The 18,466-nt window shown below is 42.7% G+C and overlaps 10 protein-coding genes across 13 annotated transcripts; 3 read left to right on the forward strand and 7 right to left on the reverse strand.

Annotated features, from left to right (window-relative positions):
- The first annotated feature begins 1 nt into the window (after position 1).
- LOC108106430 lies at positions 2–682 on the forward strand. The gene has a single exon (XM_017213458.2). It carries the CDS (start codon positions 88–90, stop codon positions 547–549), a length of 462 nt encoding a protein of 153 aa, XP_017068947.1. The 5' UTR covers positions 2–87; the 3' UTR covers positions 550–682.
- Positions 683–723: 41 nt separating this feature from the next.
- LOC108106420 (F-box/LRR-repeat protein 6) lies at positions 724–5,393 on the reverse strand. The gene is made up of 9 exons (XM_017213449.2): positions 4,914–5,393; positions 3,231–4,137; positions 2,958–3,168; positions 2,730–2,899; positions 2,534–2,674; positions 2,303–2,470; positions 2,015–2,247; positions 1,818–1,952; positions 724–1,750 (listed from the first exon to the last, which is right to left on the reverse strand). The coding sequence occupies exons 2-9, from the start codon at positions 4,119–4,121 to the stop codon at positions 1,546–1,548; spliced, it is 2,154 nt and encodes a 717-aa protein (XP_017068938.1). The 5' UTR covers positions 4,122–4,137; positions 4,914–5,393; the 3' UTR covers positions 724–1,545.
- Positions 5,196–6,531, reverse strand: LOC108106426 (UPF0605 protein CG18335). The gene is made up of 2 exons (XM_017213455.1): positions 6,416–6,531; positions 5,196–6,353 (listed from the first exon to the last, which is right to left on the reverse strand). The coding sequence occupies exons 1-2, from the start codon at positions 6,454–6,456 to the stop codon at positions 5,423–5,425; spliced, it is 972 nt and encodes a 323-aa protein (XP_017068944.1). The 5' UTR covers positions 6,457–6,531; the 3' UTR covers positions 5,196–5,422.
- LOC108106424 (NADPH:adrenodoxin oxidoreductase, mitochondrial) lies at positions 6,506–8,961 on the reverse strand. Its single transcript, XM_017213453.2, has 4 exons — positions 8,323–8,961; positions 7,566–7,938; positions 7,342–7,513; positions 6,506–7,285 (listed from the first exon to the last, which is right to left on the reverse strand). Exons 1-4 carry the CDS (start codon positions 8,532–8,534, stop codon positions 6,642–6,644), a joined length of 1,401 nt encoding a protein of 466 aa, XP_017068942.1. The 5' UTR covers positions 8,535–8,961; the 3' UTR covers positions 6,506–6,641.
- On the forward strand, positions 8,039–8,341 carry LOC108106437. The gene is made up of 2 exons (XM_017213469.1): positions 8,039–8,171; positions 8,226–8,341. The coding sequence occupies exons 1-2, from the start codon at positions 8,069–8,071 to the stop codon at positions 8,303–8,305; spliced, it is 183 nt and encodes a 60-aa protein (XP_017068958.1). The 5' UTR covers positions 8,039–8,068; the 3' UTR covers positions 8,306–8,341.
- A 177-nt stretch (positions 8,962–9,138) lies between the features above and the next one.
- On the reverse strand, positions 9,139–9,755 carry LOC108106436 (protein FAM166B). The gene is made up of 2 exons (XM_017213468.2): positions 9,568–9,755; positions 9,139–9,515 (listed from the first exon to the last, which is right to left on the reverse strand). Exons 1-2 carry the CDS (start codon positions 9,581–9,583, stop codon positions 9,247–9,249), a joined length of 285 nt encoding a protein of 94 aa, XP_017068957.1. The 5' UTR covers positions 9,584–9,755; the 3' UTR covers positions 9,139–9,246.
- Positions 9,756–9,864: 109 nt separating this feature from the next.
- LOC108106431 lies at positions 9,865–12,737 on the reverse strand. 4 transcript variants are annotated; one of them, XM_017213461.2, is made up of 3 exons: positions 12,490–12,555; positions 10,794–11,183; positions 9,865–10,103 (listed from the first exon to the last, which is right to left on the reverse strand). In XM_017213461.2, the coding sequence occupies exons 2-3, from the start codon at positions 11,110–11,112 to the stop codon at positions 10,000–10,002; spliced, it is 423 nt and encodes a 140-aa protein (XP_017068950.1). In that variant the 5' UTR covers positions 11,113–11,183; positions 12,490–12,555; the 3' UTR covers positions 9,865–9,999. The 4 variants fall into 4 exon arrangements, with proteins under 4 accessions (XP_017068950.1, XP_017068949.1, XP_017068952.1 ...); XM_017213460.2 differs by lacking the exon at positions 12,490–12,555 and adding an exon at positions 11,497–11,790; XM_017213463.2 differs by lacking the exon at positions 10,794–11,183 and having other exon boundaries at positions 12,490–12,737.
- Positions 12,738–12,909: 172 nt separating this feature from the next.
- LOC108106428 lies at positions 12,910–13,748 on the reverse strand. Its single transcript, XM_017213456.1, has 3 exons — positions 13,633–13,748; positions 13,450–13,572; positions 12,910–13,389 (listed from the first exon to the last, which is right to left on the reverse strand). Exons 1-3 carry the CDS (start codon positions 13,735–13,737, stop codon positions 13,039–13,041), a joined length of 579 nt encoding a protein of 192 aa, XP_017068945.1. The 5' UTR covers positions 13,738–13,748; the 3' UTR covers positions 12,910–13,038.
- A 519-nt stretch (positions 13,749–14,267) lies between these two features.
- Positions 14,268–16,270, forward strand: LOC108106422 (CWF19-like protein 1 homolog). The gene is made up of 8 exons (XM_017213451.2): positions 14,268–14,302; positions 14,361–14,527; positions 14,585–14,916; positions 14,973–15,290; positions 15,348–15,456; positions 15,514–15,842; positions 15,900–16,057; positions 16,114–16,270. Exons 1-8 carry the CDS (start codon positions 14,283–14,285, stop codon positions 16,253–16,255), a joined length of 1,575 nt encoding a protein of 524 aa, XP_017068940.1. The 5' UTR covers positions 14,268–14,282; the 3' UTR covers positions 16,256–16,270.
- A 1-nt stretch (position 16,271) lies between these two features.
- LOC108106425 (farnesyl pyrophosphate synthase) lies at positions 16,272–18,215 on the reverse strand. The gene is made up of 6 exons (XM_017213454.1): positions 17,981–18,215; positions 17,630–17,724; positions 17,352–17,563; positions 16,927–17,288; positions 16,640–16,866; positions 16,272–16,581 (listed from the first exon to the last, which is right to left on the reverse strand). The coding sequence occupies exons 1-6, from the start codon at positions 18,160–18,162 to the stop codon at positions 16,400–16,402; spliced, it is 1,260 nt and encodes a 419-aa protein (XP_017068943.1). The 5' UTR covers positions 18,163–18,215; the 3' UTR covers positions 16,272–16,399.
- Between the last annotated feature and the right edge of the window lie 251 nt (positions 18,216–18,466).

Here is an 18,466-nt window from a genome sequence, read left to right on the forward strand (position 1 = left end):
TTTTTTTACATAACAAGAAGAAGAAGACGACTCATCGACCCCACCAAACCGGGATCTGAAGATTTAATTGCATTTTGACCGAATATAATGGCCAGCACACAGTCCAACGATGCCTGCAGCATATGCGACAAAGTGGGCCTAAAGCCCTTCACCCGGGAGAATGTGTTCAACTACTACATACCGCTGCACGGAATAGTGAGCTACGGAGCCCTAGCGGTGAATGTTATGAACCCCCAGATCGTACCCAAGATCCTGCCTAAAAAGGACCTGACAAACGTCTTTTTAATCTCGGCGGTAGTGGGCAGTGCCTTCTACATCTACGGCAGACCCCACTTAAAAGACGTGAAGAACAACAAGCGGGGAGCTTACGCCCTTTTGGGAGCCACCCTGTTCTCTATGGGATCCGTTCTGGCCTGGGCGCTAATCAAGTCCGCATTGCCGCAAGATAACGCCCTGCTGGCGACCCTGGCAGGACTGGGAACAGGAGCCGCCATCGTCAAGGTCGGCACCGATTACATTCAGGACGTGGACAAGCTGCAGAAGAACTAGATGATCTAATCGATGGAACTGAAGTATCCGAACCCAAACCGGGTTCGTACTGTAATTGCTGTCTTGGCCGTACATAGCTCGTAATGCAATATTATCTCCCGCATATTTGAATAAAATTATACAATAAACCCGATTAATCGGTGTGCTATTGCTCTAAAGAGATTATACAGGGCGTAGATTGAAAATGTTTGCGTTTATTTTAAATTAAATGTACCTTTAATTGCCGTCTCTTAACTGCTAATAATGCTTAACAATTGAATTGTTTTAATTTATGTTATGTATGTGTGGTATATGCTTTACCTTTATTAATGGTTATTTTGTTTATAAAAACATCCATTCGGAAAGTTTCTCTAACGCCAATATGTACATTTCTATCGGGTTAAAACATTCTACAAATTGCCTTAGCGACTTCGAATTGACGACTACTTTACCGTAAATATATGGTTTTTGTATTGCGAATCATACACTTTAAACTTATTTTAAATTCTTGTATACATACTTTACAAACGCTCAATGGTCGGACTTAACTAACAATTAATCAGTAAATATATATATATATATGTATATCATATATATTAAAAAAAATCATTGAAAATCGTTGCAAACGTTGTCCTCGAAAAATAATGATTTTCGCGCTGCAAAAAATTCGAATCAACTAAATTATGAATACATATTGCATTTACAAAAGGTTGCTCTGCATATAATGCGGGAACCTCCAGAAAAGGGGAGGGACTCGCTGCTGCCGCTGTGCAGAGAATACTAATCTAGTACAATAATAATTACACTCTAGGGCCTATAAACAAGATAAGCATTATTGGAAGATGCAAGCGATTGCAAATATGCAAATATTGCAATATGTTTGCGGACTACATTACAAAATCAACAAAGCGCTTAAGGCCTTTAGCGCAAAGAGGGATGCAACAATTTAAATTACATTTAAACTTGGCCCGCCTGATCAACAATAAAACCGATGTGTGGACTCGCCCACTGACTGGATTAGTTGCTCCCACTGCTGTTCTTCAGCTGCACCCCCAGAACTTCTCGCAGTTCACCCAGCTCCTGTGGTCCTTGCATCAGACGTTTGACACCACGCGGTAGCCCACGGCACGATGCCAGGTTTATGGAGCTCATCTTTCGACAATTCGTCAGTATTTCCTTCACCGCCTCATCGGAAACGGACGAGCCGCACAAATTTAAATGACTGCAAGGAACGCGTAAAGAGTGTTTTATGAGCGCACAATGCTAAACATTTTTCATTATATACTCACGCCATGGGGGACTCCCTGCCCTTTTCAGCGAGGGCACGAAGGGCATTATCTATGGGCTGTTGCATATTTGCCCAAGCTAAATCTAGTTCTATGAGACTGTGCGCCCATTTGGATGCAATAAGTTCCAGTCCAGATCTACGTTTGATAAACTTGTGACTAAGTTGCATTTTTTTAATATAGTAAATAATAAAACTCACCCCATATCCCGGGTAACTGAACAACCTGACAGGAATAAATGCTTGATATCCCATGCTGGTAGGCGGATAAGGCTCTCGTGTGTTAGACGTGTGCAGTTACGCACGTCAAGTAGCTTCAGCTTGGAACTGCTCTTCAGGATGCGTTGCAGGTGATCGTCGCTAATGATGCGCGATTCATCTGTTAAGGCAGCCACAGACAGTTCTTCCAGATCTGGAAAGCCGGGAGAGTCCATCTGAAAATGCTTGTTTTTGTAAGTTATTCACAAAATATGTGGTCAACCGCCTTACAATTTCCTGCATTGATGCCGTGCTCGGCGTTATGTGGGAGTTTGTCACCCGCAAGACTTTTAGCTTTTGGCAGCCACGCTGCAATTTCTCAATGTGGAGTACACCGTGAGATGTGGCCTGAGTGGTCACGTTCGAGAGATCCAATAACGTTAGATTCGGACAGTGCGTCTGTAACAAGCAACAGAAGTCAAATAACTCAAAATAAATGAGATGTAAGACTACACTACTCACCGAAAGAATTCCGACAATTTGCGGTATTCCCGCCAGACGATTGTGCGCCAAGTAGAGATGCGTAAGACGACTGCCCATTGTCTGTAATGCATTGCACAGGGAGTTGACACCCACAGCGCTCTTGCTGGCATTCATCTCAACCTATGCGATACAAATTAACATAAGAAATAGGTTTTAACTATACGCCAAAACTTACATTGATGGAACTTAAGTCTAAGCGCTGCAACTTGTGCATGTTATCCACCAAATACGTCAGATGATCCGATGTGAAACCTTTCCAGCCAGACAATGTAATGCCAGCAAGATTCGGACAACCGCTGGACAACTTGGAAAGGAAGCAATTTATGTCTGCAATTTTCCAATTGGCTAAAGAAGGAAATTTTCGAAATAAGTGATAGTTTCGAAGTTTCTATATTCAACTTACAAACATTCAGCTCTGTACAGGCACTGCAGCGGTTGTCCACAAACCACTTGAGCTTCAGTTCAGTGCGATACTTCTCTTTCACCCATGTGGTAAGATCCATGGTGCGCCATAGTGTGGGCCTTAGGGAAACCTGTCGCCATAGTGAGCATACTCTGCCGAGGCGAAACAGGGTGGGCAAACAACCCTGAGTGTCCACAGCGTGCTCAAAGATCTGTAAAAATATTACATTTGAATTAGCAATTCATATTTATGGTAAGTTGATTTTATTCTAACCCTAAAGAGAACTTCCTCTGGCAACTTTTGGGCCCAGACACTCTGCCCGATAGGCTCGGCAGCCGCATCGGCATCCGAACACGTTGAAACCTTCTTTTCTCCACCGCTTCCTCCACCTTTTTTCTTTCGCGGCTCATATTCCGCCTCATCGCTGTCCTGTTGCTTTGGTTTGCGGACGCGCTTGCGCACCGGTTTTGAGACTGCGGGAACTGCAACAGGCGGAGATGTGGCACCAGCAGGTGCGCCATCTCCGGCATCGGATTTCTTGATGCACAGCTTGATACCCATTTTATTGTCGCTAATTTCGCTTTCGTACATGGGTAACGTCTTGGGTTTGCGGGATCTGGAGGCGCGAGGGGATGTAGTGGCTGCTTTACTCGGCTTTTTGCCGCTAAGCGTTGTAGAAAGAGGCTTTCCCGACTTTGGTATGGAGCCATTGACCGCCGCTATGGGTTGTGCCTGCTCCTGTGGCGGTTGAGGTGCCGTTGACTGTTGCTCTGCCGCAGGGGATCGCTGACCCTCGGAGGCCGGGGAGCAGGACGTTGATGTTGCCGTGTTGGTTTCATCCGTTTGGGTTTCTGATTTGGGCGGCGACAAGATGTTTTCCGGTATGACTGCCGTGGTTCCCGATGTGGCAGTTTCGGCGGCCAGCAATTGTGGGGGTGTTTGCGAGGGCGTGGAGGGAGTGAGAGTGTTTATATCCACCGTGGCTGACTTATCCTTATCCCCCGGGTCACTCTGCATTTGCTGTTGTCCACCAATATCTTCTGTTTGTACTTCCATGGCCGATCCCGCCGTACCTTTAACAGTAGATACTTCAGCTTTCTCTTTTACGCCATCTTCATCGGACACCTTGGTCTCCTCCACTTGAGAAGACAGAGATTCGCTCATCACTCCACTCACTCTTCTGCAATTGAAAAAAAGAGTACAAACGTTAATACTTGATTTACACTGTTTTTATCATTGCCTTATTGCTTATTGCTATTGCTGTTAAAATTTCACTTACTAGAACTTAAAAAAAAAAACAATTCATTTTAAGAATGTTCCAGTTATGGAATTCGATATAATCAGTATAGAACAGTTTATGGGCACTGCATTTACAAAAATTGTTTTCTAGTTTTGTGGGATTGATTAAGAGAATTTCACCTGTATATTGGTTATACCATTATTAAAAGAAAGATTTCGTTTTTATATCATTTTTCCAGCCGTTACATTCGAATTTTTTAAATTTTCTCCTTCCGGCCGGGAAAATCGATGCAAAAAGAACTCAACCCATTTTGGCGGTTTTTCACGGTTTCCTATTCGCCCCCGTTCTCAATACGAAGAGTTCTCTCCTCTCCGAACCCAACATACAGTCGTAAATCTCACCTGCTACAACAAATTACATATATATTTTTTTGTTTTTATTTTTATTCGTTTGTTCGCTCTTAATAAACAAGTCGACCGCAGTTGGGGTCGCACCGACTTGTTAGTGACCTGTGCGCACACTCCGTTCAAGTTCCCGCCATAAATCTTAGTTGAAAAATATTTAGAGATGGGGGTCTGGATATGGATCTGTTTAGATAGGGTGTATGTTTTTCTAGGATGTTTCCTGTTTCGGCCTGTTTGCGGCAGTGCATTTAACTTATTGCATACAATGCTCGGCCCGACGCGTGCAGGGTGCATAATCGGCATTCAACTCACCACTTGGAAGAGAGGTAGGTACACAAATGTATGTTATCTGAGAAGACACCGGTTGTTTCGCTCGCACGCACTGCGGTACTGTACTGCACAGCGGTGTGTGAACGGTGCGGCACTACGTGTGTGTGTTTGAATTGTTCGAATTCGATTCTTAAGATTTTTTCGTTTGGCGTTTTGTGGACACTTTAGTCCTTTTATACTGCCCGAACGACCGAATTTACATTTGTGCCGATCATAGGAGGCACTGCACTGCAGTTGATCACGGCATTAGCCACAATTCGTACATTTTAGAGGTGCACAAATAATTAAAACTTATTTATTTGCTGCAACAAACGACGTAGATAGAAAGCTGGGGATGTTGTTGTTGTATCGATACATCACAACAATCGCCAATGTGACCATGTAATACATAGACAATAAATGCTCCAATAACCGCTGCGGAGTGGCAAGGCTCTGCGAAAGCGTTACATTTTAAAAACGATCCAGAGGGGAATACCCTTACATTGAGTTCGTTAGTAGGCGTAATCCAGGTTGGCCACCTCCGGGAGCACGGTGAGATTCTTGTGCACCTCCAGCCACCGCTTGGCATCATAGGTGGTCTTCGCGTACGTCCGTCCAAACTTGTAAGTCTCCCCAGGAACGTGACCCGCATAATTGGGAATCATTCCGTTGTCGGTATGATAGACTACAAAGTGCCCAACAGGTGGACATGTTATGGCCGGCCGGCTTAGGTCCTGGCCACAACACCACTTATCTCGTTTTTGCTTGTACATATAATCCGAGAAGCTGCAGAGCGCCCGGTTGGTAAGAACCTTGTTGGACTCCCCGAAACGTGTAACAGACATGGGGATATGTCCGGCGTATCCATTAATAATAAATTTGTCTGCATCCTCGTCCTCAAGGAAATGCGGCGATGTGAACTTGCTGTAGCAAAGCTTCTCGGCCCTAGGAGGACAGACCTCGTCCTTGATACCCTTGGATACTCCGGTGACCGGAATTAAAGGGGAGCGGTAGTAGGACTGTGGCAGCAGCCTCTCGTTGATTTTTCTTTCAAACAAACCGTTCCCACTTTCCAGCAGGTCCCGGTGCCTAAGCGTCCGATTCTCGCAGCGGTACCACTCCATCAGGGTCTCGTGACGAGCCACACCTGCGGATGCGGCGGCCACGTAACGCTTTCCAATTTGACTCACTATATTTGGCACAAAGCCAGCGTATCCTGGTATAATTGGATGTCTGTAAACGGAGTCCACTAGCTGCTCACGAGTGCGCAGTATCTTCAGCTCTTGCGCTGTGGGGTAATCTTTAAGCCCATGCTTGGCATGAATAGGTGCTACAATCAGTTCCGGGGCATGGTAAATACAGGGATCTATAAGTAACTTGTGTGTCTGACGACCATAGGTTCGACCCACTCTGTCCCGATTCTGAGCACAATGACCTGTGTACCTGTGGACATCGCAATAATGATATATCAAAACAATAAGGATACAAAAGTAAAGCTTTCTTACCCTGGCACCAAATGCGGCTCCGGCGTTATAGCGTGGTCCATTTTACTAACTATAATTTAACTTTCACAAATAATTTAGAAACAATAATTAAGAGATTTTCATGTGTTTTATTTAAGGTTTTTATATATACAATGAAAAACAAAGGCTACAAATGACAGATAAATAAAAGTTATCTAAAATGGTTCTAAAAACACTATTGTCGACCAAAACCCATGGAATCCTGGCATCAGACACCCGCCACTTGCAGCATATTCTCTATGCTAACGATCTTCTCACGGGGCTTTCCCTTGGACTTACCCACCTCACACTCAAATTCGTTAATACGTCGCCAACCATCCCATGAAACTACTCTTTTGCCAACTGTGTCGTATCCCGGTTTCATTGAAGTGGTGTCCACAATTTTCGTGGTTATATCATCACAAATGCTTTTGGCCACTGCAAAAGCGCCATTCATGGTGGTCACAATCACGCCAGTGGGTCCTGTTCCTAGCCAACCGGCCACATAGAGTCCAGGATCTACTTTTCCCGAATCATCATTCTTGAGAACGCGACCGTCAATGTTGTGAACTCGACCGCGTCGATTGTCAAAGTTGATTCCTGAATCCACGCAACTGGATTTGTAACCAATGCTGCGTAGGATTAGATGCGAAGGAAGACGCTCCGTGGAACTTGTAGCCACAGCTGATTCCTGCTGAAGTTCCGTGACAGAAAACTCCATTTCCCCAGGGTTTATAGCCTTTGGAGCTCGCAGGAATATGGGAAGGAACTGTTTGGAGCCAGAGGACCTGCCCTGCTCCTTTAAACTCTTGAGCATCAGTTCGGTGAGTCTCTTGCGTGGTCGCTGTAGTTTATCCAACTGGAGATCAATGCCTTAAATATGGGACTTCTTTAGACAGTAAAAACCTAGAAGAAATATTGTCTCTTACCTGAAAAATCATCAGTTCGCCAGCGAGTTTCCACATTTGGAAGTTTGAGCATCTCCCGGAGCTCCTTAATGGTAAAGGCGGCCTGCAGGGGACCACGTCTTCCCACTAGATGCACTCGCTCTACTTGACTTCGAGATAGGGCTTCCAAGGCATACTCCGTTGTGTCAGTGGTCTGTGGGAATAGTAACAATTATTATTTGCTTTGCTTAATAAAATGCACTTACTTTTAGGGCATCCAGTGGACTAAGGAGCATCCTGGCCACATCTACAGCGACGTTGCCCTGACCAACAATCGTGACATCGCGACCACTGAGATCGGGAGCCAGGTTCTCCGCACCCGGCAATCCATTATACCAAGCTACAAATTTCCGGGCAGATATTACATTACCCTGCTGTTCGTTTTCCAGCTCCAATTGTCGATCCTTATCCGCTCCGTAGGTAAGGAGCACGGCGTGGTAACGATTTCTCAGCTCCTGCAGACTCACATCCATGCCCAGCGATATGTTGCCAAAATAACGCAAACGCGGATGGTCGGCGGTCTTGGTAAAGGTGTTGATTACGTTCTTGACCTCCGGATGATCGGGTGCAACGCCAAAGCTGTAATGTGTGATTTGCATAATGGGACAAGTCGTTAGTCGATAAGTGCAATGAAATGCCGTGCACACGCAACCATGTGCGAATATAAGCAATTGAGTCTTGGGGAGGGAGTAACAGTTTGGCTTCCAAGATGCAGGTGCTAGGTGTTGCAACAATCATTGTATGTCTGTTAGTAATCATAAGTCCGGCCCTGACTGCAGCCAATCCTTTGTGGAGCCTTGATCAAGTGGGAGGTACGTTACAAGCCTTGAATTCTTTAAGATTACAAAATCCCCTTGCTATTTTAGCCTACTTTAGTGGCATCTTTCGATCTATTGTGGGTCCACTCTTTGGATTCGGCTTGGGTACCAACAGCACCGCCTCGTAAAAGCTAGTTCTGCTTACCGCACCAGTCCAAAGGGAACAGGCAGTTTCTCGACTACGTCCACTACGCAATCATCCAGTTGCTTCAGGATTAGTTGGGCGGCATAGAAGCCGGCGGGTCCGGCGCCCACTATACATATTCGCTTGGTGGGCGTAGAGCCCTGGATCATCTGCAACCGGGCGGAACTTGTGTGGAGGCCACGTCTCCAGATGTTAAGTAAGCTTATGCCCATTGCTAATCATTTGCCTACTCTTTGGATTATATTTGTGGCGGAATGCTGGTTAGAAACTTGTCGATTCCTGGATTTCATAAATATTCAATCGGATTTCTAAATAACCACCATTAGAAATTTGTTTGTTAATGATGATCTGTTATTTACTCTTATCTGTGAATCTGTTGCTTGTGGTTCCCAAAATACCATTTAAAATTAGACATAAATAATGTATTTAACACATTTCGCGTCTTGGTAACACTGTTTGTCTTTGGATTTATTTGTCTTTTTGGGCTTCTTAAAGAAAAATTACCTTGAATTCAACTTAAAAGGTACTTGAAAGCATTGTGAAATTTACGCATAACATTTCAAAATTTCACACACGAAAAGTAATATTTCTCGCATTTTATTTCTTCCGTTTATATGAAAATATTATTTTATCAATTATTATTGTAAATAAATAAATTTACTGTTTTGAAATGTATACATTAAAATATTTTTTAGGATCATAAAAAAATTCTTAATTTTAAATAAAATACAATAAAGTCATAAACTTCCCTAAAACATTTAATATGTGAATAATTTTATTTCAACATGTCATTATCCAAACCAAGATTTTCAGATCGACAGTTCTACAGTATACGATTTATTTTGGGTGCTTTTCTAAGCGTAACACAGAAAATTTCATTGGCTATCCGTGAACTAGGTTATTAGTAATCGAAGAATCTGGTCTTCAATCGTGGTTGAGAGCCAGATGACGCTTGGCATCTATAGTGGAACGGCCGTAGGTGTTGCCCACCCGAAACTTATTTCCCGGAACATGGCCTCCGTAGCGAGGAATCATGCCAACTACCCGGGGATAGATCACGCCATTGGGATTGGCAAAAGAACGACCCACGCCAGCCTTCTCCACGGGCACCCACTCCGCGCTGCGGATAAAGTGCATGTCGTTCCTCGGATAACACCATCCCTCGTCCGGCAAATGGAAGTCGAAACCAAATCCTGATTAGCACAGCGATGGTAAGTAGGAACTCATGGTCAAAGCTCTACTTACGGCTTGAATACGACATGTTTTATATATTCGAAAAAAGGTTGTTGAGTTGATGCCTCCGGGTGTGCTGCTTAACTGGGTAACTGGAAACTGAATCTGACTATTAATAGCTTCCTGACAGGAGGCTCTTCGACAAAACGACCGGGTTTCCCATGGCAACGGAGGCCAGGATTACCTAGACGGCAGCAACAAGTTCGGTCACGACACCGATTTGCATTTCCTGATGTCGTACTTTAATGGCAATTAATTCGACTCCTCGTAACAACACAATTACCGTGGCATTTAAAAGAGTTACCGGGGTACTGTTTATTTTATTACGTTTACTGGTTTATGATTTAGTCATTTACAGGGCGATTGTATTGATTAACAGGATGGAAGGTCTCAGGGCCGCAAAGCACTACGTTAAGGATATCCTCGTCTCCATCTTATCCTTGCTTAATTTGATTTCTTAGCCTTTTTCTGCTGCTTGTTCTTTAGCTTCTCCTGCTTCTTGAGCTCCTTCTCCGTCAGCGATTTGTACAACTTATAGCCGAACAGAGCTGTAATATGAAGAAGGAAATACCAATTAGTTGATAAGTTATAACATAAAATCAAGGTAACTGAGACCGAATATCGAGACGAGGAGAAAGATCACTGCTGACACTATTGAACTAGAATAGGTCTGCGCTATATGGGCATGTTGCACTATTCGCTGCTCGATCCGTCCTATCGTCTCCTGAAACTTGTCTTTCATTTCCGCAAGAAACACATGCCGATCCGTTTCGGCTAGCGATTCCAGTTTGCTCTGCATCTCGCCAATCCGTTTGACAAGATCCTGTGAGAATTTGCTGCTGGGACCCGTTTTGGCCACTATCGTCTCCACGGATTTTTTCAGCTGCTCGATAACGCCGAGCTCATCGGATCCTGACAAGCTCATGTTGCTGAATTTTCCTAAAGGGTCTAGGTGTCAACTTCTGGCCGGCATGAGTCTCTGACAAGTACTACTCTTTTTTTTTTTTTGGTATTAGCTGTATCTGTGTTGGATCCTACGCTCACCGTTGGTTATCTTATCGAAAATCGAACGCCTATAAACGAAGCAAACATTCTAGTCGAGGCTCGTGAGTGTGAGTGCTTTGGCAGGGCCTCCTCCTAAAACCTTATCGCCCCCTTTCCCCCAGAAATCCAAGTAGGTGCGGATATCACGCCCGATAAGGGTTAAACGGCATTGGCATGTTCCGGAGGACGCTTACCGAAAACAATTAGTATGAGGGCCAGCATCACGAAGAACACCAGGTATTCCCGGGAACTGTGGCCCGGATGTCCATACTGGCGCATAAAATCTTCCGGCGACGGTGGCTTCGGATTAAAAATGTTTTCGCGGAGCTCAGCCCGCTCATCGTCCGAAATGCCCTCCATGCCCTCGACCAGCTTCCATATCTCCTCGGGACTGGGCATCTTAAAGTCGGGATGTCCTGGCTCGGGACCAGCAAAACCAGCGGGTCCTCCGGCAGCGGCGGCAGCTGCCACGTCTTCAGCAAACGCCTGCTGGTTCACCGGATCCTCAGCCATGATCTAATCTTAGTTTTCAGTTCTAGTTTACGGGCTGTGTTTTATGGGCTCTCGCCTTTAGCGGTTCGCGTCTGAATGGGTGGTACATATAGGAAATCATGGTTTACGGTTCTAGTCTCTGGATATCTAGCATGCTACTGGGGGCAAACAAAATCACAGAAACAAACAACGTGGCAAAAAAGAAACTAATCTGATACGAGAATAGATTTTAGTACTACGGTCTTAGATTATCTGTAACACAAGCTTGACACGCGGCATGCAGTGAAAATAACGATTTTAATTTAAAATATTTTACAAATCAAAAAAAATTTTATTTAATTATTCCCCCCAGCACACAGACTTTTAAATATCTCTTAATTTTGGCGCTAGATCGCCGGTGCTTACGTGCTCCGGCTTCTGCTGTTCGGTGGGACTGAATGAACACTCTCTAAAATGTATATTAAAGTCAATACGAAAATAAACTGCCACTCGTGTGTAATCAGTCGCTTATATTTCATTATTCTCAGATATGTCCACTAGTTGAATTTTCGCTGCGCTTTTCGGTTCGACATCTGCCTTCGTCAGCATATTCTCAAAGGTAGTCCCAAGAAGTTGCTGAGAATATATGTATATGTAGCATGCGATAAGGGAGAACCCTCTAATCAGTGCCGGACACACATAAAGACGATACCCAAGTTAGACGCCCACCCACGAGAGACAACTACAAAGTAACAAGGCATATAATATTTTTCGCAATTTTGTGATTATTTTTGGTAAATAATATTATGGTTTTATATCTACAATCCCTTCACTATACATATCAGTGGTCATTTAAAGTCGTTCTTCATTCGTCGATGTAATGAAAATGTTATAGGAATTCTTAAGTTAATAATGCAGAAATTGTTAAAGAAAGATAATTATAACATAGTTTAAAGAAGATGTTTCTAAGATGATGTTTGACTGTACTACGTGGACTAATGAATGGTGGCAGGTCGATTCCTTATCAGGTTGCCCTTATCGCTCTCAAAGACCATAAACTTTTGGCTACGTACGCAAGAAAACCGGAATGGAACATTATGAGCGGCAGATAGAACACGTAAGTCAAGTTGCCAAAATCACAATCCGAAACTAATCTATATTTCAAACCAAAACAGATAAGAACGAAAAACCAAACACAAACGGCACATCCAACAGCTGTGGTAAAAATGGGAGTTAGGCCGAGGCCAAACATTCAATTGAGTTGCTCGCTTGGTGAAAGTCTTTTGACCCAATTCGCCGGGATTTCGGCCAGGCTATATATACATACATACATATTTAACATGCGTAAAATTTGGGAGGGGCGGGGGTCTAAATGGTGGTACAAACATAACACATTCGGAGGGGTCATCCAGAACTCACCTGCCAGGGTAAAAACAACAACAGCCGGCACGTAAAAGGCAAAGTCGGGAATGGATTGCTGGAACGGCGAACCGGCGTCGGTGAGGTCAACCATTTTGGAATAATTCAAGATTGTCTTTAAAAAAGAGCACTTGGGCAGTGTCTGCACTAGAATTAGCACGTTTCACTTGCGACTTTATCTCAACAATTACGAAAAAAACGTCTGAGGGAAGAGGAAGCTGCGATTGTCACACTTAAATGTATATTTTACCGATACATCGATAACTTCATTAGTGTGACTGCATTTCGTTATTAAGTAAACCCCGGTTGGAATCTGGTCAAATTAAATAACTGACTCAAAAGATCCGGAAAAAGACATATAAAAAAATTAAAATCGAAACCCTCTTGGCGATTAACTCACTTTTAAAAGGCATATTTAACTACTTTTCAATCGTTAGTTATTATATAAGATTTAAAATAATGGTTTATGTAATATGATCTCCCAATATATAATGTTTCTTGATTTTTCTTTTATATTTAAATCTTATTTATAAGTTTCCTACCTACTAGCTAAGCTCCCAATCCGCACTGCGTGACATAGGCTTTGGCCAGGGCGCACTGGGCATTTTGCGTCCACCGATGATCTGGACAGTTCTTAAAGTATTCCATATAGGTGCAACCGAGCACGATGGCGGAGAAGGGACTACATCTTTGTTGTTGCTGCTGCGACTGTTGTTGTTGGATCATTGCCAATCTGCGCTGCGATTGGGGCTCGCACTTAGAGTAAGCCATCGTCATTGCATCCACATAGGCACTATCGTTGGAGAACTTGGCCGAGAGATCACTGCGTATGTTGGCCAAGTTTAGCTTTTGGGGTTCCTCTATGTACTTGGATGATGTGAGGATGCATTCAGCAAGGCACTGAGTGATGGATAAACTTATACATTACTGTCATATAAAAGTGAAATAAAGATTACTTACCGCAGCTGTTTCCAGTGATGGAGGACCACCTGGTTTCTGTCCATTTGCTGTACCTAAAATCCGCTGGGCGCACTGCTCGGCCACTTGGTCGCGGCCTCCATCTCTGCAGCAAAGTGCGGGATCCTAGAAATATATAAGGAAATTTTTTAAAATAACATTCTATAAATTGTTATAAATACAAACCACAAGCTGAGGCGGCCTTTGACAATCAATGGTTGTTTGGCTAAACACTTGATAAGTATTTAGACCCAGGAGAACTAAGATCACAAAAACCAGACTAGGCGACATTACTGCGATTGAGTGACTAATATGACTGATAGGAATATGAAGCAGTAAGGCCCATTTTATATCCCTCACGCAGCAACACATCTATTGGAACGAAAAGAGTAATAACCACTTAATTGTGCCAGCCACGCATGACCAGAAAAGCCCAGCAAAAGTTCATTGTTGCAATCTGCTGCTATTTGGGGCCAATGTCATAAATAATGTTATGTTTTGGGCCATTGACATTGCAGTAAGGTTATAGTTCGTTATATAAGTTTAGAACGTTCCTCGGTCAATTAAACATCAATTGCCAAAAAATATGTAGCTGACATTTTCACTTCAAAGTGTGTCATGGTGTTTAAAGCGAGTTGTAAATATGATAATTTTTGTATTTTACTGTGATTAAAAGAACATTTTAATTTTGTAAGAACTTAACTTAAGGTGTCATATTAAAAAGTTACATCAATCTAATTATTGAATTCTTGCGCCATATTAATTCGTCAAGTTGGCAGCACGTAGTGGTAACTAGTCTATCCGATTGATAATTTCTAGCTCACCTATCGATAACAATGGACGCGGGTACTAAAATGTGAGTAAGAACACCGCGAAATAAACTTATTTATTAAATGTTTATTTTTGGTAAATAGATTAGTCGTGGGCGATGTAAGGGGTCGCTTCAAGCAACTGTTCCAACGTGTGGAGCAAGTCAATAAAAAGGCGGGACCCTTTGAGATCCTGTGCTGTGTAGGCGACTTTTTTGGTGAGGACAAGCAAAACGAGGAGCTGATTGCCTACAAAAATGGATTTAAACATAGTAAGTAAAATAAGATATAAACCTGTAACAAACAATAAAAGCTCTATGTATCCTCAGTCACCGTTCCCACCTATATTCTGGGACCCAACCAAAAGGAGCACGGAAAATACTTTGAGAATTTGTCTGATGGTGAAATCTGCACCAACCTCACATATCTCGGCAGACGTGGAGTCTACACATTAAGCAGTGGAGTTAAGATAGCATATTTAAGTGGTTCGGAGGCGCCTGGCTCAGCAGACACCTCTAGGTCAGAACACGAATTCAGTAAAGCCGATGTTATAGCCGTCAGGAACTCCTGTTTGGTATCCAAGAACTGTTCTACAGAATACAGAGGAGTGGACGTGCTGCTCACTTCACAATGGCCATATGGAATGAAGGAGAAGGAAAACGTGAGCTTTTCATTATAGTTTCCTTTACTATGTGAAATAGCAATTCTTTACTTTAGGTCACAGCTTCGAAGTTGATATCATTTCTCTGTCGGGAGATCAAACCGAGGTATCACTTCTGTGCCATCAATGGAACCCACTACGAAAGTGCACCTTTTCGTATGCCGAAAGATGAAACCACTCAGTTTGAGCTGTGCACTCGCTTTATTTCACTCGCAGATGTGGGAAATGCCGAAAAAGCCAAGTACATTTATGCACTTAGTCTGAAGCCAGTGGACAAATCACGTCTACTCGATCTAGTTCAGAAGACTACCAACGAAATACCATGTCCTTTTATAGGTTTAGATTTGGGCGAAACCATCACCAAAAACGATTCTGTAAGTATCCTAATTTCTATTAGAGACCTTACTTATTATGAACCTTCTTTCTTTTAGTCCGAAAATAGACAGTATTTCTTTGAGATGAATAGTGGCAACCGTAAACGACAAAACGGTGATAATAACAGAAAGGATAAGCGTCCTAGAATACCTCAGATTGAGCAAGGTTTGTTAAATATGGTATTTAAGTAGATGCATCTTTAATACTCTTTTTTCGTTATAGATAAATGCTGGTTCTGTTTATCATCACCCGATGTGGAAAAACATCTTATTATCACTGTAGGTGAACGCTTTTACCTGGCTCTCGCTAAAGGACCCATAAACAAGTATCACGTCATGATATTATCCACAAAGCATGTGCCCTGTGCTGCTCAACTCAGTTCAGATGATTGGGAGGAGCTGGATAAGTTCAAGTCAGCTTTACGAAAGTTCTTTAAAACCTTGGGAAAAGTTGTTTGCTTTACTGAGCGACATTACAAGTCTGTTCACTTGCAGATTAATGTGCTTGCCTTTGAAGAAGGCTACGCCTGGAAAATAAAACATAGCTTTGAGGTAATCATTAAAACCAATCATGTAATTAAATGCATTTATATAATTCCTATCTTGTAGGATAAGGCGGAGGAATTCAATCTGGAGTTTGAGACTCTGCCAGTTTTGGATTCCGAGAAAATGCTACCAGAAATGGGTCCTTATTTCCTTGCCGAGCTGCCCGACGACAGTACTCTTATCACGCGCCAAATGAAACATTTTCCCATTCATTTTGCCAGGTTTGTTAACTACTAATTTTGTACCACCAATTTCTATAAAAATCGATTCATTCCAGGGATGTGTTCTGCTCGGAGAATCTACTAAATTGTGATGAGAAAGTCAACTGGAAAGATTGCCTTCTTGACAAGGATGAAGAAGTGGCGTACGTTGAGGATTTCCGAAAAGCTTTTGCACCTTTTGATTTTACAGACGATTAAACAAAGAACACTGTAGTTATGTATAGTAAAAATTTAATTTCAGTTGTAATTGATGGGCCCATGGTAACAGTTCATCCCCGTGAATGATAAAACTATGACATATTTAAAAAAACGTACTAAAAAAGTAAAGACGCAATTAGTAATTTAGGAGTCACGTTGGTAGATTTTGTTGAGAATTTGCAGGAAGGTTTGGTGAGGCACCCCACGAGAGGTTTGTTGTATGTGCGTTTTAATCATGTTATAAGATTCCTCCTCGAAAGTGGCATACGTAGATGGCAGTCCAAGTTCCTTGTACAGCTCCTTAACTCGTTCCACTTTTGCTGGGTCTGCGAGTAATTTAATATGTTAAGAATAAATGGGGATTTGCGGTTGAGATAATTTTACCTTCTTTGCCATAACAATCGACCATGATTTGTTTCTGTTCAACGTTAGCTCGTTGCAGGGCCACCACTGCCAGCCACGAACACTTGTTGTCTTGAATATCGGTACCAATTTTACCGGTCACTTCCGGGTTACCAAAGCAGTCAAGAAAATCGTCTTGTACCTGGAAAAAGTTTCCCATTTCTAGCAAAATGGTCTTTGACTGACGGAATGCCTCAGCGTCCTTATAGCTAAAGAATAGAAAATTTGGTTACTACCTGGGAGTTAAGAAAAGAAGTCAGCTAACGCACCCAGCCAAGTGTAAAGCAATGGCAAATGGCAGGTAAAAGGAGTAATACGCAGTCTTGTTTTCCACAATTGCTTTATAGTTTTCCATGGTGAATTCTGAGACACAGCGGTTTGAGTTCAACTGATCCAAAGATTGTCCGCAGGTTGTGATGTATGTGATTTCGTGGAACAGCTCCATTAGTGCCACGTAGCAATCTAAGTGGCTAAAATGCTTTTTAAGAATTGCATACATGGCGTTCTCGATCATTAAGGCATCGTTGATGGCTGTCATCCCAACGCCCTCCACCTTGTGCCAGCAAAGTTGACCGCGCCTCGTTGTGCTGTTGTCCATCACGTCGTCAGAAATGATAAAAAAGCTTTGGAGCTGATGGACGAGTTTTTGTTAGTAAAGGAACTTCTTAGTTACTACCATTTCCATTTCCATTACCATTTCTACACACCAACCTAGATACTGCGCGAGTTTTATATTCTCAGGCGTTAGATCCTGGGCGGGAACTAAATTCTTATATGTAAGTACTGTGAGGATCCCCCGGTTCTTCTTGCCCCTGGGCACATTGTACTGCAGGACCTGAGCGAACCACTTGGCCGCATCATTGCAATTATACGTCTTCGTCACGGTGGTGATGTCACGCACAAGATCTTTAAAACGGAATAGACTCAGCATTAGAATTAGCATGATAATTGGCATAAATAAACGTAGCTCACCTGGAAACACGGCCATAAAGTCGCGACTTTCATCTTTCGACACTGTGACGCGAGCGGCAATGGGAACCGAATGATTTTGTAGCGTTGATAAGGTTCTGTGGACAAAACAAAGTGGAGAACAATAGAGTGCAGAACTAATATAGGAGCATACACACATGTATATCTGGTCTACGTGACTGCATAAGTAGGTACATTACAAACTTTCTCTCCCACATGAAACCGAGAAGATCCGAAATTCCACATTCGAAATCACGCCCAAATCAGGCATTCGATACATGCATACCATACCGGTCGAAACGTAAACAAAACAAACAGGCAAAGGTCAAGTGCGAAAACCGGTAGATTGATTACCTGCTCGTTTTCTTCAACTTTTGTTCGTTGACTAGTTCTGTGGGCAGACCGCCAATTGTGTCCATGGACTTGAGAACGGGCTCTGACTTGACCTTATCACTGGTGGATATCAGACGCTGCAGCCTTAGTGGGCTAGCAAGGATCCGCTGCTGCGGCACGAGCATACGGACAAGTTTAAACATTTTTATTCACAACTATCGGCTGCTCCTCGAAAACGACAATTCAACTTTGGGTACAAAACTGACAGTGTGACCGATTATGGACTCGTGAGAATATACTTCTTATATTTAAAATAATGGTTTTTCAGCTACTATTTTTATAGCTAAAATATTTTCGAATTTTTAGATTTGATGAGGTTATTTAATTTTGAGACATATATTTGGAAAAGAAATCTTGAAATATTGAGATGGTAAATAAATATAAGTAGTATTTCTATCTGTTAAAATTTGTTAATAAAAAGGTATTTATTTATAAAATATAAAATAT

Source organism: Drosophila eugracilis, unplaced genomic scaffold (assembly GCF_018153835.1).
Source record: "Drosophila eugracilis isolate 14026-0451.02 unplaced genomic scaffold, ASM1815383v1 contig_90, whole genome shotgun sequence".
Lineage (NCBI taxonomy): Eukaryota > Metazoa > Arthropoda > Insecta > Diptera > Drosophilidae > Drosophila > Drosophila eugracilis.

Bases quoted from the DNA above. Each gene is read 5' to 3' on its own strand.
- LOC108106431 (XM_017213461.2), bottom strand. From the start codon at position 11,112: ATGGCTGAGGATCCGGTGAACCAGCAGGCGTTTGCTGAAGACGTGGCA. The intron at 10,104-10,793 runs GTAAGCGTCCTC...TTCATATTACAG, and splicing joins CCTCATACTAATTGTTTTCG to CTCTGTTCGGCTATAAGTTG.
- LOC108106426 (XM_017213455.1), bottom strand. From the start codon at position 6,456: ATGGACCACGCTATAACGCCGGAGCCGCATTTGGTGCCAGG. The intron at 6,354-6,415 runs GTAAGAAAGCTT...CGATGTCCACAG, and splicing joins GAGCCGCATTTGGTGCCAGG to GTACACAGGTCATTGTGCTC.
- LOC108106425 (XM_017213454.1), bottom strand. From the start codon at position 18,162: ATGTTTAAACTTGTCCGTATGCTCGTGCCGCAGCAGCGGATCCTTGCT. The intron at 17,289-17,351 runs GTAATGGAAATG...CTCGTCCATCAG, and splicing joins TAGGTTGGTGTGTAGAAATG to CTCCAAAGCTTTTTTATCAT. The intron at 16,582-16,639 runs GTAAAATTATCT...AATTACTCGCAG, and splicing joins CGATTGTTATGGCAAAGAAG to ACCCAGCAAAAGTGGAACGA.
- LOC108106437 (XM_017213469.1), top strand. From the start codon at position 8,069: ATGCAGGTGCTAGGTGTTGCAACAATCATTGTATGTCTGTTAGTAATC. The intron at 8,172-8,225 runs GTACGTTACAAG...TTGCTATTTTAG, and splicing joins GAGCCTTGATCAAGTGGGAG to CCTACTTTAGTGGCATCTTT.
- LOC108106422 (XM_017213451.2), top strand. From the start codon at position 14,283: ATGGACGCGGGTACTAAAAT. The intron at 15,291-15,347 runs GTAAGTATCCTA...TCTTTCTTTTAG, and splicing joins CCATCACCAAAAACGATTCT to TCCGAAAATAGACAGTATTT. The intron at 15,457-15,513 runs GTTTGTTAAATA...TTTTCGTTATAG, and splicing joins AATACCTCAGATTGAGCAAG to ATAAATGCTGGTTCTGTTTA.
- LOC108106424 (XM_017213453.2), bottom strand. From the start codon at position 8,534: ATGGGCATAAGCTTACTTAACATCTGGAGACGTGGCCTCCACACAAGT. The intron at 7,939-8,322 runs GTAAGCAGAACT...CACACATTACAG, and splicing joins GTTCCCTTTGGACTGGTGCG to CTTTGGCGTTGCACCCGATC. The intron at 7,286-7,341 runs GTAAGAGACAAT...CCCATATTTAAG, and splicing joins GCGAACTGATGATTTTTCAG to GCATTGATCTCCAGTTGGAT.
- LOC108106420 (XM_017213449.2), bottom strand. From the start codon at position 4,121: ATGAGCGAATCTCTGTCTTCTCAAGTGGAGGAGACCAAGGTGTCCGAT. The intron at 2,471-2,533 runs GTGAGTAGTGTA...TGCTTGTTACAG, and splicing joins AAATTGTCGGAATTCTTTCG to ACGCACTGTCCGAATCTAAC. The intron at 1,953-2,014 runs GTGAGTTTTATT...TATCAAACGTAG, and splicing joins TCAGTTACCCGGGATATGGG to ATCTGGACTGGAACTTATTG.
- LOC108106428 (XM_017213456.1), bottom strand. From the start codon at position 13,737: ATGTCGCCTAGTCTGGTTTTTGTGATCTTAGTTCTCCTGGGTCTAAAT. The intron at 13,573-13,632 runs GTTTGTATTTAT...ATATATTTCTAG, and splicing joins AAAGGCCGCCTCAGCTTGTG to GATCCCGCACTTTGCTGCAG. The intron at 13,390-13,449 runs GTAAGTAATCTT...TCCATCACTCAG, and splicing joins CATCACTGGAAACAGCTGCG to TGCCTTGCTGAATGCATCCT.
- LOC108106430 (XM_017213458.2), top strand. From the start codon at position 88: ATGGCCAGCACACAGTCCAACGATGCCTGCAGCATATGCGACAAAGTG.